General features: G+C 34.3%; 1 protein-coding gene across 6 annotated transcripts in view; it reads right to left on the bottom strand.

Moving 5' to 3' along the window:
* The window catches only part of LOC144445985 (C2 domain-containing protein 5-like), a 42,864-nt gene that overhangs the window by 8,412 nt on the left and 16,574 nt on the right, over positions 1–17,878 (bottom strand). For 4 of the 6 annotated variants that reach the window (XM_078135643.1, XM_078135646.1, XM_078135645.1 and 1 more), the window contains 16 exons: positions 17,504–17,652; positions 16,576–16,673; positions 16,201–16,309; positions 14,599–14,616; positions 13,058–13,172; positions 12,698–12,777; positions 11,957–12,053; positions 11,328–11,438; positions 10,733–10,880; positions 10,366–10,419; positions 8,458–8,532; positions 7,122–7,184; positions 6,725–6,823; positions 5,181–5,364; positions 4,053–4,114; positions 3,273–3,362 (listed from right to left, as the gene is read on the bottom strand). In XM_078135643.1, coding sequence (XP_077991769.1) covers positions 3,273–3,362; positions 4,053–4,114; positions 5,181–5,364; positions 6,725–6,823; positions 7,122–7,184; positions 8,458–8,532; positions 10,366–10,419; positions 10,733–10,880; positions 11,328–11,438; positions 11,957–12,053; positions 12,698–12,777; positions 13,058–13,172; positions 14,599–14,616; positions 16,201–16,309; positions 16,576–16,673; positions 17,504–17,652 — 1,552 coding nt within the window. The remainder of the gene's footprint in view (positions 1–3,272; positions 3,363–4,052; positions 4,115–5,180; positions 5,365–6,724; positions 6,824–7,121; positions 7,185–8,457; positions 8,533–10,365; positions 10,420–10,732; positions 10,881–11,327; positions 11,439–11,956; positions 12,054–12,697; positions 12,778–13,057; positions 13,173–14,598; positions 14,617–16,200; positions 16,310–16,575; positions 16,674–17,503; positions 17,653–17,878) is intronic. The other 2 variants (XM_078135644.1, XM_078135648.1) reach the window with 2 other exon arrangements.

Genomic DNA, 17,878 nt, shown 5'->3' with positions numbered 1-17,878 from the left:
CATTTACAAAGGTTTACTTGCATAGTACAATTATTTACAAAGGTCTACTTGCATAGTGCAATCATTTACAAAGGTTTACTTACGTGGTACAATTATTTACAAAGGTCTACTTGCATAGTGCAATCATTTACAAAGGTTTACTTGCATAGTACAATTATTTACAAAGGTCTACTTGCATAGTGTAATCATTTACAAAGGTTTACTTGCATAGTACAATTATTTACTTAAGGTCTACTTGCATAGTGCAATCATTTACAAAGGTTTACTTACGTGGTACAATTATTTACAAAGGTCTACTTGCATAGTGCAATCATTTACAAAGGTTTACTTGCATAGTACAATTATTTACAAAGGTCTACTTGCATAGTGCAATCATTTACAAAGGTTTACTTGCATAGTGCAATCATTTACAAAGGTCTACTTGCATAGTGCAATCATTTACAAAGGTTTACTTACGTGGTACAATTATTTACAAAGGTTTACTTGCATAGTGTAATCATTTACAAAGGTTTACTTACATAGTGCAATTATTTACAAAGGTCTACTTGCATAGTGCAATCATTGACAAAGGTTTACTTGCATAGTACAATTATTTACAAAGGTCTACTTGCATAGTGCAATCATTTACAAAGGTTTACTTACATAGTGCAATCATTTACAAAGGTTTACTTGCATAGTGCAATCATTTACACAGGTTTACTTGCATAGTACAATTATTTACAAAGGTCTACTTGCATAGTGCAATCATTTACAAAGGTTTACTTACATAGTGCAATCATTTACAAAGGTCTACTTGCATAGTACAATCATTTACAAAGGTTTACTTGCATAGTACAATCATTTACAATGGTTTACTTGCATAGTACAATCATTTACAAAGGTTTACTTACATAATGCAATCATTTACAAAGGTTTACTTGCATAGTACAATCATTTACAATGGTTTACTTGCATAGTACAAACATATTCTTAAAATAAAAACCCCGAAGACTGTTCCAACCAAATTTCAGCCTAATCTGTTCAGTAGTTTTTGAATTAATGTTTTTGACCAAAGACACATTTTTATACCTAATTTGCATATAACTGAAAGGATCATCATGTCATGAACAATTCTTAATCTAAACCCCTCCCTTTCCCTAAGAATATTCCCACCAGATTTCAGATGGATGTGCCAATTAGTTTTTGAGTTTTTTGACCAAAAATAACATTTTTACACCCAAATCACACACTGGTGGTAAGATCATTTTGATTTGAACAATTTCCCAACTAGACACCCAAAGTAATACACCCACCAAATATCATGGCAACTGGTCCAGCGTTTTTTTTTTACTTTAAATTGTACACACACACACACACACACAGATGGACAGACAGACAGACAGACACTTTGCCATGCCTATAGCAGAACTGAACCTTATCAGTTCAGCTGTGCTAAAAAAAACGACCCTGCAAGCACGGCTCAGTGTAAGAGGGAGTGGGAGACAATTGTGAATCAAGACTGTTGCTGATACAATGGACTTTCTTGTTAAAGAAATTGAGGGAAGTGCTGTCACAGTGGTAGTTCAGGAGAGGAAAATAATGTCAGTAACACAGAGGGAAGTGCTGTCACAGTGGTACTTCAGGAGAGGAAAATAATGTCAGTAACACAGAGGGAAGTGCTGTCACAGTGGTACTTCAGGAGAGGAAAATAATGTCAGTAACACAGAGGGAAGTGCTGTCACAGTGGTACTTCAGAAGAGGAAAATAATGTCAGTAACACAGAGGGAAGTGCAGTCACAGTGGTACTTCAGGAGAGGAAAATAATGTCAGTAACACAGAGGGAAGTGCTGTCACAGTGGTACTTCAGGAGAGGAAAATAATGTCAGTAACACAGAGGGAAGTGCTGTCACAGTGGTAGTTCAGGAGAGGAAAATAATGTCAGTAACACAGAGGGAAGTGCTGTCACAGTGGTAGTTCAGGAGAGGAAAATAATGTCAGTAACACAGAGGGAAGTGCTGTCACAGTGGTAGTTCAGGAGAGGAAAATAATGTCAGTAACACAGAGGGAAGTGCTGTCACAGTGGTAGTTCAGGAGAGGAAAATAATGTCAGTAACACAGAGGGAAGTGCTGTCACAGTGGTAGTTCAGGAGAGGAAAATAATGTCAGTAACACAGAGGGTTTATTACCTACATTTGTACATGTAATAACTGGCACGACACACTGAACAATTGCTTGCAGGTTTGGCTTTCCAGGATTCTTTGATTGAAATGATTGATTTTTTGCATTATGGACAAGTTTAATAACAAAATTCTTAGTCTGATTGTACATCTGTTTGTGAATTTCAAGTCCTGTTTTCTTCTGTCTTTCAGCTCAATGTTGTTTTTGTTTGGCAGATCTGAGTTCATTCTGTATTGCTTTGTACAAGGAGGTGGTTTTCCTATCTGTTGGGACTTTATTCTTATTGTTGGTGCATGTGTATCATGGATGGCATTGAGATAATACAACCTCCGTCAGCAAAGGGTGTACAAACCTTACCCGTTACAGACAGGAAAAGTACACAAATAAATTGGTTTAGTAGCATTTGGCACAGCATGCTAAATGCACAGACACATGTTGTTTTTCAAACAGAGACAATTTAGATAAAGACAACAAGATAGCTGACACAAAACAACAGCGGGTGCCTCTGATGTAGGGTGATGGGACACTTTTATGACTTTGTATATTATATCTGTCATATTCTAAAATAAACTCTCATAGTGTGGACTGTTTTTGGACTATTTAATATTAACAGACGTTTACTTCTATATGACACTACCGTTGTCCTGACATTATGTACAGTTGTATTTTATCTGTAAGAGTACTTTTTGGGAGAGAATCTTCCTGAACTACTGAAGTTTATGTTCATCTACAACAGACTAAAGTTGGTGTCAGGGTAGTCCGGCTTGCAATGACAATGGATTTTGTTTGAACTTCAACTGATTATACCTTGTGTAGTAGTGTGCATGCCGTTAGTGTTTATATCACTAACTAAATAAAGAGCCCACACCTTGTAAGTGATGTGTGTGTGTTATCTTTTATGGTGTCTATCTCAACATGAAACCTTGTGATTAGGCTCACTTAGTATCTTGATTTATTCAATACAACTGACTCGCTCTACAGAAAACAGCTGTAAAGTAAACAGTGACACAGACAGACAGCCATCCCTAAAATATAACCTTCTTTTACAGAAGGTAAAACATATCAGATTCAATTCTACTAAGTAACACTTTCTTTCTATTAGTAGCATTACTTACCTTGATAAGTTTATCAAAGACTTCTGCTAACTTTTTGTTGGTTGGAGTTTCCATCAAATTGAATGTTTGTCGATATACAACACTAAACATCTGTCATAAAAGAAAAGAAATCATGGCATTTCTTGGAAAGATAATATAAGCATTGAATGAAACAGTTTTCTGTGAGCTGTTTCAAGATATTATAACCCCTCACTAAGTTACACAGATATCAGGCTGTTATACCAGTATGTATTATAACCCCTCACTAAGTTTAATCCACAGATTTCAGGCTGTTATACCAGTATTATAACCCCTCACTAAGTTACACAGATATCAGGCTGTTATACCGGTATGTATAATAACCCCTCACTCAGTTACACAGATATCAGGCTATTACACCAGTATGTATTATAACCCCTCACTCAGTTACACAGATATCAGGCTGTTAGTCAGAGCCTTATGTATGTATCATATACCTGTAACTGTTTAGTCAGAGCCTTATATACATGTATGTATCACATGCCTGTATCCATTTTGTCAGAGCCTTATATATGTATCACATACATCTAACTGTTTGGTCAGAGCCTTATATACGTATAACATACCTGTAACTGTATTACACACCTGTAACTGTTTGGTCAGGGCCTTATATACATACCTGTAACTGTTCAATGGTCAGTGCCTTATAATTATATACATACAGTATTACATACCTGTAACTGTTTGGTCAGGGCCTTATAATTATATACATATTACCTACCTGTAACTGTTTGGTCAGGGTCGTATATATATATTACATACCTGTAACTGTTTAGTCAGAGCCTTATTGCCAGGAAATACTTCAGTACTGCATAAATCAAACCCTGAAATATATCGAAACAGTATGGGGTTGAGCAAAGGGCAATATTAACAAAGTTCTGTTACACTCACAACTTGTTATTTTTCAGCCTAGAAGGAAGTAGTCTACCATAATAACTATTGGGTATGTCTTGATCTAGAAAGCAAATAATTAAACAGGAAGGGCTAGTTTAATAATCACTGCCAGGTACTTGTTATTTTTTTTTAACTATAGTAGGATATTCACCAGAAAGCTCTATCACACTAACCTTAGGGGTTTTCTGGGTCTCTAGGGCAGTATATGTCAGAAAGACCTATTATTGTGATAATTGTAACCTTGTCATTTTTTTCTGGGTTTAGAGGGCAGTATATGTCAGAAAGACCTATTACTGTAATAATTGTAACCTTGGCATTTTTTCTGGGTCTCTAGGGCAGTATATGTCAGAAAGACCTATTATTGTAATAATTGTAACCTTGGCATTTTTTCTGGGTCTCTAGGGCAGTATATGTCAGAAAGACCTATTATTGTAATAATTGTAACCTTGGCATTTTTTCTGGGTCTAGAGGGCAGTATATGTCAGAAAGACCTATTACTGTGATAATTGTAACCTTGGCATTTTTTTCTGGGTCTAGAGGGCAGTATATGTCAGAAAGACCTATTATTGTAATAATTGTAACCTTGGCATTTTTTCTGGGTCTAGAGGGCAGTATATGTCAGAAAGACCTATTACTGTAATAATTGTAACCTTGGCATTTTTTCTGGGTCTAGAGGGCAGTATATGTCAGAAAGACCTATTACTGTGATAATTGTAACCTTGGCATTTTTTCTGGGTCTCGAGGGCAGTATATGTCAGAAAGCTCTATTACATGTACTACACTACATTCTAACTTTGGGAGTTTTCTGGGTCTAGAGAGCAATATTTGTCAAGAAGGTCTACAGGTATTACACTGTGACACACTTGTTATTTCTGGGTCTAGAGTGCAATGTAACATAAAGCTGTTACACCAACCTTGAGAGTTTCTGGGTCTAGAGGACAATATTTGTCAAGAAGGGCTACAGGGCTGTGGAACAGAAAAGTTTATCACACTAACCTTTGGGAATTTCTGGATCTAAAATTACAGACACAATATCTTCATCTTCAGCATCATCGATTTCTAAAACAAACGTTTCTTTGGTTCCTGACGATAAGTTAATTTCACTGACATCATCAATAGTTTCTGCATCTCCATTTAGTGGGAGTTTAGGACTTTCTGGACTATCTCCAAAAGCCTGTTGCTGTCAATATAAGAATGGCAATTTTCATTATTCAAATGTATTATATAGTTATCACATGTACAATGTTTTACTACAATGTTTTGCTCATAATTTTTTTTATAAACTACTTTATTCAACAACTTTATTTCTATGTGTCTGACTGAATGGAGACATGAATTAAAAGAAATTGGTGGCAACAAATAAACACTACAATGCACAAAGTGTTTGTGACAATGCAGGAAATGCCTGGATTTTGATAACTGACCCTGAAGATCAAAGGTAAATCTCTCCAAAAATGGGGTAAACACTTGAATGAAGTCTCAGTATGTATTAACGTTTTTAGTAACATGAAAAATAATGATTGTTCACTACAACTATGGCAGCCACTCAGTAAAAAGTGACATAAGCACCAAAAGTAATTCATGTGCTATGTATTTCTTTGTCCTTTATTACCTTTAAATATGATTGAAAAGAAATTGGCCACATATAAATGCTATTGTAACAATGTATCTGCAATTTGCAAAGAAATACCTTAATATTGATAGTCTACCCTGAAGTTCAAGGTCAAAGTTCAGTCTTACAAGAACGCTTACATGGGGTTAAACATTTGAATGGAGTTTCTAGTATGTATTAAAGTTTCTGAGTTATGCAGTAATATATTGAAACAAAGTGATGTGCATATGTCCTGTATGACATGTCACCTAGGTTGTCCTTGGTTTGAAAGAAATCGGACATTGCATCCCAGAGAAATGATGTACTGCAGGTGGACGTATAGACTGTTGACAGTCGCTCGCGCCTTTTTTTCCTACGTTTTATCTAAACTCCGATCCGGCGCAACACTAGTCTAATCGCAAACTGATATCGAGGCCCGAAGGCCCGAGCTCGGGCCTTCGGCCCTCGACCACTCGGCCCTTCAGCCCTCGATATCAATTATACTAGTGTTGCGCCGGATCGAAGTTTAGATAAAACGTAGGAAAAAAAGGCGCGAGCGACTGTCGACAGTCTAGTGGACGTACAAACTGATGGACATAGCCCATTGTAATAGTCACCCTATGGGGGACTAATGAACCAACATTTTTCTTAGGGTAGGTAAAATCTAACTGCATGAGTTCAACATATTCTTTTAATACTAAGGTTCTCTAGCAAAGTTATATTGAAAGGACTGGCATATGGAAATCTATGCAAATTTTCTGTAACCGATATATTATCTAAGTGAACCATAATTAGAGTCATATCAAGAATATATACATACCACAAGGAGGTGTAATATAAAATAATTCTCTCTACAACTTATAAAAGATACAATGTGCACAACAATGCATTTAACTCTTGAATAAATATTTTGTTCTGTTGCTTGAAATAAAAGTGTGGAAGTACTTACAGTTACTTGCACACCATAGTTTTCTTTGTTCTTGGCAGTTGCATCTAATATCTTCTTTCGAACTTCAGGTAGTTGCTTGTTAGTATTTTCTAAAACACTCTGAAATTGAAGTCAAAAAGTTCTACTGCTGCAACATAGCTTGATCAGCAGTTAAAATGACTTATACAAGAACTCATCAACTTGAAAGATTCATGTTTGACAACATTTTCTCTCTGGCCAATCTTTAGGGCACATCTCATCACTTTCATATAGGGCTTGGGTAATCAAAGTCAATGATAATTAATTTACTTTTCTTACACACACACTTTGTATTACATACATTATACTTTCAAGTTACTGTCATTCAAATGCCTTGTGCAAATCCATTTAGGGTTTGGTTATCACGACATTTGCTTACCTTACTTGTCACTCTTAGAACAGAGGGTGCTGGCAGTGCTGCTAAATAAACTGCTGTACCAGTCTGAAAAAGATTCACATCAAACCAATGACTTCAATACCAATTAGAAGAAAGGTTTACAACATGCAACAAACCAATGACTTTTAAACCAATTAGAAGAAAGGTTTACATGCAACAAACCAATGACTTTTAAACCAATTAGAAGAAAGGTTTACATGCAACAAACCAATGACTTATAAACCAATCGGAAGAAAGGTTTACATGCAACAAACCAATGACTTTTAAACCAATTGGAAGAAAGGTTTACATGCAACAAACCAATGACTTTTAAACCAATTGGAAGAAAGGTTTACATGCAACAAACCAATGACTTTTAAACCAATTGGAAGAAAGGTTTACACGCAACAAACCAATGACTTTTAAACCAATTGGAAGAAAGGTTTACATGCAACAAACCAATGACTTTTAAACCAATTGGAAGAAAGGTTTACATGCAACAAACCAATGACTTTTAAACCAATTGGAAGAAAGGTTTACATGCAACAAACCAATGACTTTTAAACCAATTGGAAGAAAGGTTTACAACATGCAACAAACCAATGACTTTTAAACCAATTAGAAGAAAGGTTTACATGCAACAAACCAATGACTTTTAAACCAATTGGAAGAAAGGTTTACACGCAACAAACCAATGACGTTTAAACCAATTGGAAGAAAGGTTTACATGCAACAAATTAATGACTTTTAAACCAATTGGAAGAAAGGTTTACATGCAACAAACCAATGACTTTTAAACCAATTGGAAGAAAGGTTTACACGCAACAAACCAATGACTTTTAAACCAATTGGAAGAAAGGTTTACATGCAACAAACCAATGACTTTTAAACCAATTGGAAGAAAGGTTTACATGCAACAAACCAATGACTTTTAAACCAATTGGAAGAAAGGTTTACATGCAACAAACCAATGACTTTTAAACCAATTGGAAGAAAGGTTTACATGCAACAAACCAATGACTTTTAAACCAATTGGAAGAAAGGTTTACATGCAACAAACCAATGACTTTTAAACCAATTGGAAGAAAGGTTTACATGCAACAAACCAATGACTTTTAAACCAATTGGAAGAAAGGTTTACAACATGCAACAAACCAATGACTTTTAAACCAATTGGAAGAAAGGTTTACATGCAACAAATTATTGACTGTCAACAAATTAGCAATTTTCTGCTAATCAATGACAAATGACAACATTGGGTAGAACAGAAACATCTGGAGATAATCAAGAATCTTTATTGAATATAAGCATTGAAGTGGAAGTTTGATACTATACTTACAGCAACACCAACCAGTAATGTTTCACCAACATTAACTTGAACTCTTAGGTCAAATATTGCATTCATGCCTTTCAACTACAACAGATACAAAATCAACAATATGTAAAATTTAAATTCCATCGAATCACTATACTTTATTTTCAATTGGACTATTTACACTTCTAATTACACAGTCTGTTACTGCATAACATTTTATAAATGGGCAAATCTGAGCTGGTATACCATATCTTAAGTCAGTTTAGCACACATGAACTAATTACATAACTTAACTTATATATGGGCAAATCTGAGCTGGTATACCATATCTTAAGTCAGTTTAACACACATGAACTAATTACATAACTTAACTTATATATGGGCAAATCTGAGCTGGTATACCATATCTTAAGTCAGTTTAGCCGCTAATTACATAACTTAACTTATATATGGGCAAATCTGAGCTGGTATACCATATCTTACATCAGTTTAGCACACATGAACTACTTAGTAAATAACATATTACTGAACTCATATATGGGCAAGTACAAGCTGGTATATTATGTCTTACACATGGAGTATATTTCAAAAAAGTGGGCCCCACCAATATTCCAAAAAATAGCACCAATGGGGTGGTATCACAACTGTACAGTTTAAAAATTTTTTTATCCACATGCTGATTGATGCTAGGTATATGTGTTCATTTGTTGAATGATTATCCAGTTGGCAATCCAGCCCTACTGTTATCTTTGCAATATACATGTATAATGTACACAATCATTTGGCTGTTGCTATGGGCATGGGCATGCTGCTAGACATATGAATTTGCATTAATTTTTTGAATGTTTGTTCACTGGGCTATGAATCCCTGATGTTATCTTTGCAATATACATCATCATATGGTTGTTGCTATGGGCATGGTCTTGTTGCTAGGTATATTTGCATACACTTTTTGAATGATTGTTCACTTGTCTATTAATTCGTTATCTTTGTAAAAAACACCATCATTTGGCTAATACTATGGGCGTGGTCATGGTTGCTTGGGATATTTGCATACACACTTTGCATGTTTACTCACTTGCCTACCAGATGATGTTGTTATTCTAGCAAAATATACTGACATTTGGTTGTTGCTAAGGGCGTGTTCATGTTTGCTAGGGCCAATTGTGTCAAAATGTCTCGAACAAAATCTGCAGAATATCATTTCTGGAAACACCCTACCTAAGTTCAGTCTCATTGACCAAGTACTTCTTGAGATTTAAGTTTTTGATCAAAATTCACACTTTTACACCTAAAATGCATATCACTGAAGATATCATTATATGATTAATATTTCTTCATCTATACATCCCCAGCTGCATCCCCATTAAATTTCAGCCCAATCTGCTTAGTAGTTTTGAGATTAAGGATTTTTGACCAAAAAGACACATTTTTAGACCTAATTTGCATATTACTAATGGGATCATAATGTCAACAATTCATAATCTAAAGAGCCCTGAGAATATTCCCACTAATCTGCACATTAGATTTTGAAATTTGAGGTTAAGCTCTTTGACCAAAAATCATATTTCTTGACCGATATTCACACACTGCTGGTAAGATCATTTTGATTGGACAAATTTCCCAACTAGGCACCAAAGGTAATACATCCACCAAATATCATGACAATCAGTCCAGCTGTTTTTGACTTTAAGTTGTTTAGACACACCCACAGACACACACACATCCACACTTTTCCATGTGTATAGCACTACTGAAACTAGTTCAGTTGTGCTAAAGATAAAAAATGATGTTACAGTAGTAAATTACATACTGTACCCCTTTAATGCCTCATTTCAGGGTCAAATTGATCAATGGAAATTAAATCAATATTCTGGTTATAACAAAATAATATATTTTCTACATAGTACAGTAACATTGTGCCTCACTTACTTTGAGCTTACTCATCAGTTGCCTGTGAAGTTCATACTCCATAAATGGTAGAGCCTGCAAAATTACCAAAGACTTTATCATCATTTTCTGTGGTCTAAAAAGTCACCTGTTTATGTACATTAGGAATTAAATCATTTTGTATACAGGAACTTAAAATATACTAGTTAGGCAGTACTAGCCAGTACGTTAAATATATCAACCAATAAACTTTCTGGCCCAAAAGTTCAATTTTTACCAACATGTACCAACAAACCAAATGTCAAAGTCTCATGACAGCTTTGAATCTTGTCAATTTTGTAGTAATCAAGTACAAAATGGTTTTAAATTAATTCTATGACAAGTTTCATTTGCATTAATAATTGCTTACATCACTGACAAGAGAAGCATTAGCTTCACCCTGTGCTTTCTTCTTAGTTCTACAAATCCTGGCTTGAAGGAGACATCCCCTGCCTGTAATCTCTAAATCTTGTGGTGGTTGAATAGTGGTGAACAGAATATCAGGAACAGCATGTTGTCTGCAAGAATCAAAACAATATACATGACATGAGATATGACAATAACTGAACTGTCATAGACCTAATAATAAAATGGTCTCATTTTTACTTGAGGATAAATACTAGTCATAATACTCAGATTAAAGCTATCTCTGGTTGTCATTACTAGCAAAAGTAAAGTTTCAACCAACTACTCTTATTAACCTATCATTGTGCATAATATTATTTTGGATTGAAACCTTTTTATCTTATCAAGGTTGAGATAGTTGGATGTGCATGTATTGTCTGTATTTTTGGGATTGTCTGTTTTTATCAGTTTGGCTTGTTTCCAAATTAAAGATATATGATCTATAATAGTTAAATTGCATATAATACGTTTGAAAATATTTACAAAAACTACAGCAACTAAACTGCATAAACCTTACCAAATTACCAATTTCACATACTAGAAACCATATTTCAGCTTACCTGCACTGCAAACATTTGACCATATTAACAGGGAATGGTAATGAATTCTCTTTATATGGAATGTGACATAGACTACACTTGAACTTAAAAACACGCTCAATATCTTCAACACTGCAAAATGGAAGAAGATTGTAAGATAAGTTTTATGTCTCTTTTTAATGACAGTTGCTCTTAAAAATTAAACCATTAGAAACCATCTTTTTTGAATAACAGTACATGTAGATAAAATCATCCATTAGAAATCATCTTTATTGAACAACAGTAGCTAAAATGAAACATTAGAAGTCATTTTTTAACAGTAGCTAAAATTAAACATTAGAAATCATCTTTTTTGAATGACAGTAGTTAAACTAATCATTAGAAGTCATTTTTTTAACAGTAGCTAAAATGAAACATTAGAAGTCATTTATTTAACAGTAGCTAAAATGAAACATTAAAAGTCATTTTGTTAACAGTAGCTAAAATGAAACATTAAAAGTCATTTTGTTAACAGTAGCTAAAATGAAACATTAAAAGTCATTTTTTTAACTACCTTTGCAATAGTAAACAGTGCACACAGTTTGTTGAGTATTATTAAACTGTAACTGTTAAAAGCTGGACTTAAATCTTTACAGTCATATAATACATACCCATCTTGTTGTGTAGACTGTGAGTCCTTCAACTGTGTTCTCTCCTTCTCGAATTCTTTCCTGTCTAATGACATTGTTAATAAACTCTTTTGATCTGCTAAAAGAAGTTAAAAATAAAGACATATTTTGCTTTCCTTTGAACAATAACTTATTATAAATGATAAGTTAAAACTAACAAATTCATTTTCATCAACCATCCATTTTGATTCATTGAGATTTAGTCAAATTTATTCCTACATTATAAGGATTATGAGCTATATCTTCTATTCTGCTTTATCAGAGAGATAATGATCGCACACATGTATTTTGTCCACTATAGGGGCACTGTCCTGCAGCAAATTTTCAATTACAGGTGAGAGCCAGGATATTGCGAAATTAAAATTGACACATGCCAGTGTTGTGTTTAGTCACTGAAAACCTTACATAACCTTACATTTGTATTTCATCATGATAATGTACACTGTCATTACTCTGCAACATATAGCAAGCAGATTAAAGGAACATAAGTAGTCTTTACTTCTGATTTTTTTTTTGAAAATCGAAATGTAAAACAACTGTATGTGTTCATGGTTTCTAGTTTGAATGTAACACTTAAAAGTGTTTACATAGTTATTTGTTTGTTTGAATGTAAAACAAACAAGTAATTGTTAACACAACTCTGATATCTCATGAATAAAAAAGTCCCAAAGACTATTTAATGTTTGAAACTTTCACAAGAATGTGAATGTGTTAATGACTTACTGGCAGCTTGCTGCACGATATCACTTTGGAGATTGATGATGGCTGCTGTACCACTAGCTGATAAAACACAGATCTCATCACTGCAATAAACATATTAATATCAAAATACAGATTTCATTACTGCACCTACCAAATAGATATCCCCGCACCTACCAAATAGATATCACTGCACCTACCAAATAGATATCACTGCACCTACCAAATAGATATCATTGCACCTACCAAATAGATATCCCCTAACCTACCAAATAGATATCCCCGCACCTACCAAATAGATATCACTGCACCTACCCAATAGATAGCACTGCACCTACCAAATATATATCCCCTAACCTACCAAATATATATCACTGCACCTACCAAATAGAAGTTGTCTCTCTGTATCCTATCACTGCATGGCAACCCATGGCATAAGCATGTGATCGGATCTCAGTACGTATCTCTGTCCACCATGCATCACGTGTCTCTGGTTCATCTATATATCCACAGAGAAAAAGAAAGTATTAAACAAAATTAATTATTAACACCTTTTTTTCTACCAATCAAACCCATTAGTTATCCTTTGCTTCTATGAAGTTTTTTGTGTTTGATTGTTTTGATTATCTAAATCTGGTCAAAAATGATATCACAATAAAATTATTATAATTATCTATAACTGTATGCTTTTCAACATGCCAATGAATTGTCATAAAATTTAAAATTAAGGAAGTAAATTTCTAAACATTACCATAGAGTGAAAAATCAAAAGTCAGAATGAAACTGTTCAAGCATGTTAAGTTTGCAGAATAAAATCATGTATGTAATAATCAGATAATGAAAACTATTATGTGTATAATACATTTCTTGTACAAAACAAGATCAGCCTGAAGACTAAGATTATTGAGGCAATGAAAAAGCAGCAAATAAAATCCACTCAATTGTTTTAATTAAATTTCAAAGTTTTGTTTTCTTTTGTCTTCTTCTGACCCATATATTACAATGAAAGACTTTCATAATATGGATTACATTGTGCAATATCCCTATTTTGAAATCCAAGTAATAGTAACTGGTCCAGGATAATAACATTTTTCATACTGTTTGCTAGAAATAATTATTTCAACTTGTTAATGGTGTTGTACTTGTTGACACACATATGATGAGAACTAAATTCATTTTAGGGTACATACTGTCACAGTTAATTTAGCCCATAAGAACATAATTCATTTTAGGGTACATACTGTCACAGGTAATTTAGTCCATAAGAACATAATTCATTTTAGGGTACATACATGCACTACCATCAACTCTTAATACACACTCAGGTAATTTAGCCCATAAAAACATAATTCATTTTAGGGTACATACATGCACTACCATCAACTCTTAATACACACTCAGGTAATTTAGTCCATAAGAACATAATTCATTTTAGGGTACATACATGTACTACCATCAACTCTTAAAACACACTCAGATAATTTAGTCCAAAAGAACCAAATTCATTTTAGGGTACATTCTACCAACAACTCTTAATAATAGTCAGATAGTTTAGAAGAACAGAACTGTTCCTATGTACATGTATGGCTTGGTGCATTCTCCAACTTGGAAAATTCAAAGAAAAATATCCTTCAAGTTGTAAGCACTTGGGCATTAGAATGAAAAAGTTTTAAATCTATGAAATAGGAATTTTCATGTCTTCTGGATGTAGATATCTAAATTTCTGGCTACCTCTTGTAACATGTACATTGCCAAAAATTAGGATGAGTGATAATTATGAGAGACCACAAACATACAAAAGAAATGAAGACCAGATGTAATAACATTGAATTATACTTTGATCACAAAATGTAACAATGCCATGAGCAATGTCATGCAACGTGTTGTGCTATCATGCTATCATTCTGTAAGTGTTTTCAACTTACCACTGATAAATAATCTGCCTGTAAAAAATTAAGGATGTTAAACAGCAGACTACACATACACCTTAAAACCAAATTGTTGTTTTTAGCATGCAAATATTTTAGAAAGCGTTTCATTGTAGATTTATACCTTTTGGTTAAAACAGGGTCAACAAAATAACCAAGATGATTACACAATCATGTATCACCATCACTTATGATGTACACAAGGCAGTATTGTGTGAGTGATGTGTGTGTGTGTGTGTGTGTGTGTGTGTGTGTGTGTGTGGTGAGGGAGGGGTATGTGTAGGAGTGAGTGTGATGTGTGTGCGTGTGTGGGGGGTATGCAAGGTTTTGTGTTATTCAGGGTTTTGGCTTGTGTCACTTGCCTATATATCAAACCATGGTTCAGTTAATCTAAAACTGACAAGTTTTTAGGGTTGGTTTACATGAACAGTGCATGGTTGGTATATTTAAACATATAAAATAGGTTTTGTTTGTTACATCTGGCAATAAAATATAATTAATAATAGAGTATAATGTAAACGATAAACACATGGGTGACTCATATCTTTGTTTGTGATGTTTGTTTGGTCATTGTTTTATTACATGCATGTTTAGACATTGTTCATTACAGTTGTCAATAATATGTAGCAGTATGACTATGAGATTGTTTACTATTAAGACAGCATTGCTTTATGGGTAAAAACTACCATACACTTGAAAGCAAGCTCAATATGCAATATCCACTTTGGAACCTACCCTCACCCCCACCCCCACCCCACCAAAATAAAGTTATGTTGATAAGGGAACACATGAATTAAAATCTTCACCATGGAAGTCAAACAATTACACTACAAGAAACAGTCAACAACATACAGAGAAAAAAAGACCTTTATGAAGAAAGAAAAATTAGTATGAGAAAACTTACAAGATACTAGTATATAAAGGAACTTTATGAATTAAGATAAGAAAGAAAAATCAGTACAAGAAAACTTACAAGATACTACCGTAGTATATAAAGGAGCTTTTAAATTATGAGTTAATAAATACATTTAGTACAGCATTGAAACACATAAAAGGAAGACCATTTCAACTTCCAACAAGTTTTCATACAACACACAGCTATCCTCAAATACTAGACATTTGGTCAAATTTGCATATATTCCAATTCCATCCCTTATCTGTGTACTATATCATTAGACAATGTCATCTCTTATCTAGTACTGTGACAGTAGACTGTCGACAGTCGCTTGTGACTTTTTTCACTATGTTTTATCTAAACTTAAGTCGTTGCCACACTCCGATCCGGCGCAATACTACCATAATCGCATACTGATATCGAAGGCCGAAGGCCCTTGGCCCTCGATCACTTGGGCCTTTGGCCCTCGATATCCGTATGCGATTATAGTAGTGTTGCACCGGATCGGAGTTTAGATAAGACGTAGGAAAAAAAGGCTCGAGCGACTGTCGACAGTCTACTGTGACAGCAGCAGAATTGTGTACTAAATTATAAGACAACGTTATCCCTTATTTAGCATCTAGAGATAGGTAGTACAGTAAAGAAACCAATGACATATCAGCTAACCAATGACATATAAGTAACCAATGACATATCAGCTATACCTGGGTTATGTATTCTATCCAGTAACTTGACAGACCTTGCAGTTACCATACCACCAAGATGGACCAGGAAAGTAGGTGGAAAGTGATTTATACTGAAGAAGGGATATTCCTGGAAAAAAATGAAATCAATCATGATATTTATATATGACAAGACTACAGACTTTTTTGTTTGCTTGTTCAATATTCATAAGGTCTCATTAAAGTGGGAATAATTTGGACCATCTTTCTTGAAGCATAGAGATTATGACATGGTAAAACAAAGAGCCAAAAAATTACAAATATAAATATAAATATAAATATAATACAAAAGAATGTATGATCACATATGCATACTTTTCCCAATCATTCATAAAAATTCTCTGATACAAAACCTACCAGCATATCTATACTGCTCTGTTGAATAACAGGTTTTATAGGAACTAAAGACTTTGTAACACCACCACTACCACTACCACTGCTAGGTTGACTACCAACTATACATGTGGAGAGAAAAGATATATTTTTTTTAAATGCATATCTGCTACATTTACCGTTAATGCCAAATGTGCCATATTTCTGGGTGTTTTGGTTTATAGAAAATTGTATTAGTTAGGCTATGAGGAGCCCTATTTACAAGGAGCTTTCTTGTAAAAAGTGAATGACACAATTAGTATACATTGTAGTACTGGTAGAGTACTGTAGCTTTGTTTGAATATTGTCTTTTGTCAGTATTAAAGAGCAACTTGGAGAGTTGTCACCAGAAATGACTCAAGTTATTCCCTTCTGTAATTATCCTGACACGTAACTTGGAGAGTTGTCACCAGAAATGACTCAAGTTATTCCCTTCTGTAATTATCCTTACATGTAACTTGGAGAGTTGTCACCAGAAATGACCCAAGTTACTCCATTCTGTAATTATCCTTACATGTAACTTGGAGAGTTGTCACCAGAAATGACTCAAGTTATTCCCTTCTGTAATTATCCTTACATGTAATTTACAGTTATGTGTCTAAATTGTCAACATTTTCTCCTCTCTGTTCATCTGATATAAAACATCTCTTTAAAACACTGAGTGTAGATGCCTTAAAAGAAGTCACACCTTCAGTTTGGGAAAACATGCACACAGAGATATCCTGTTATAGTGTAAGCTACATTGGCTTTTTGAGCTTGTCACTCTTACCATGTTGGTGGATTTTTCAGAACAATATGTCATTGACAAGCATGTCATTCACATTGGTGGCATCACATAGTTTTCACACTTGATTAGATGAAAAAGATAATTTGAAAAAAAAGACCAATTTGAAAGTTAGAAGTAAAGCCAGACCTTTAGTTGGTGTTCCACCAATGTCTGAGTCTGAGGACCTTCTTGTAACACAGGGTACAGCTTTAGTAGGTGAATGTGATAACCGAGCTGGTGTTAGAGTTGTAGGAGAACTTGGTGAGCCAGTTTCTGTGTCCTCTGCTAATGGAAACCTGACAGTAACACGCAAAAAATAAGAAATGTACTTTTAGAACAGCTTGGAAGGGAGATTGGCAAACTAACAATTTTGAGGAGAAAATTACAATTCTTGAAAACTAATGTTTTGGAAGGGAGAGTAACAAACAAACATTACCTAGGACATAATGCCACTCTTTAAAAGCCGACAGTTTGGAGGAAAGATTGACAATCTCACAAACCAACAATCTGGAGGAAAGATTG

The sequence above is a fragment of the Glandiceps talaboti genome, chromosome 14 (assembly GCF_964340395.1).
Source record: "Glandiceps talaboti chromosome 14, keGlaTala1.1, whole genome shotgun sequence".
NCBI classification, from domain to species: Eukaryota; Metazoa; Hemichordata; class Enteropneusta; family Spengelidae; genus Glandiceps; species Glandiceps talaboti.
The sequence above is the reverse complement of the archived record's forward strand: the minus strand, read 5'-3'. Positions and strand labels throughout refer to the sequence as shown.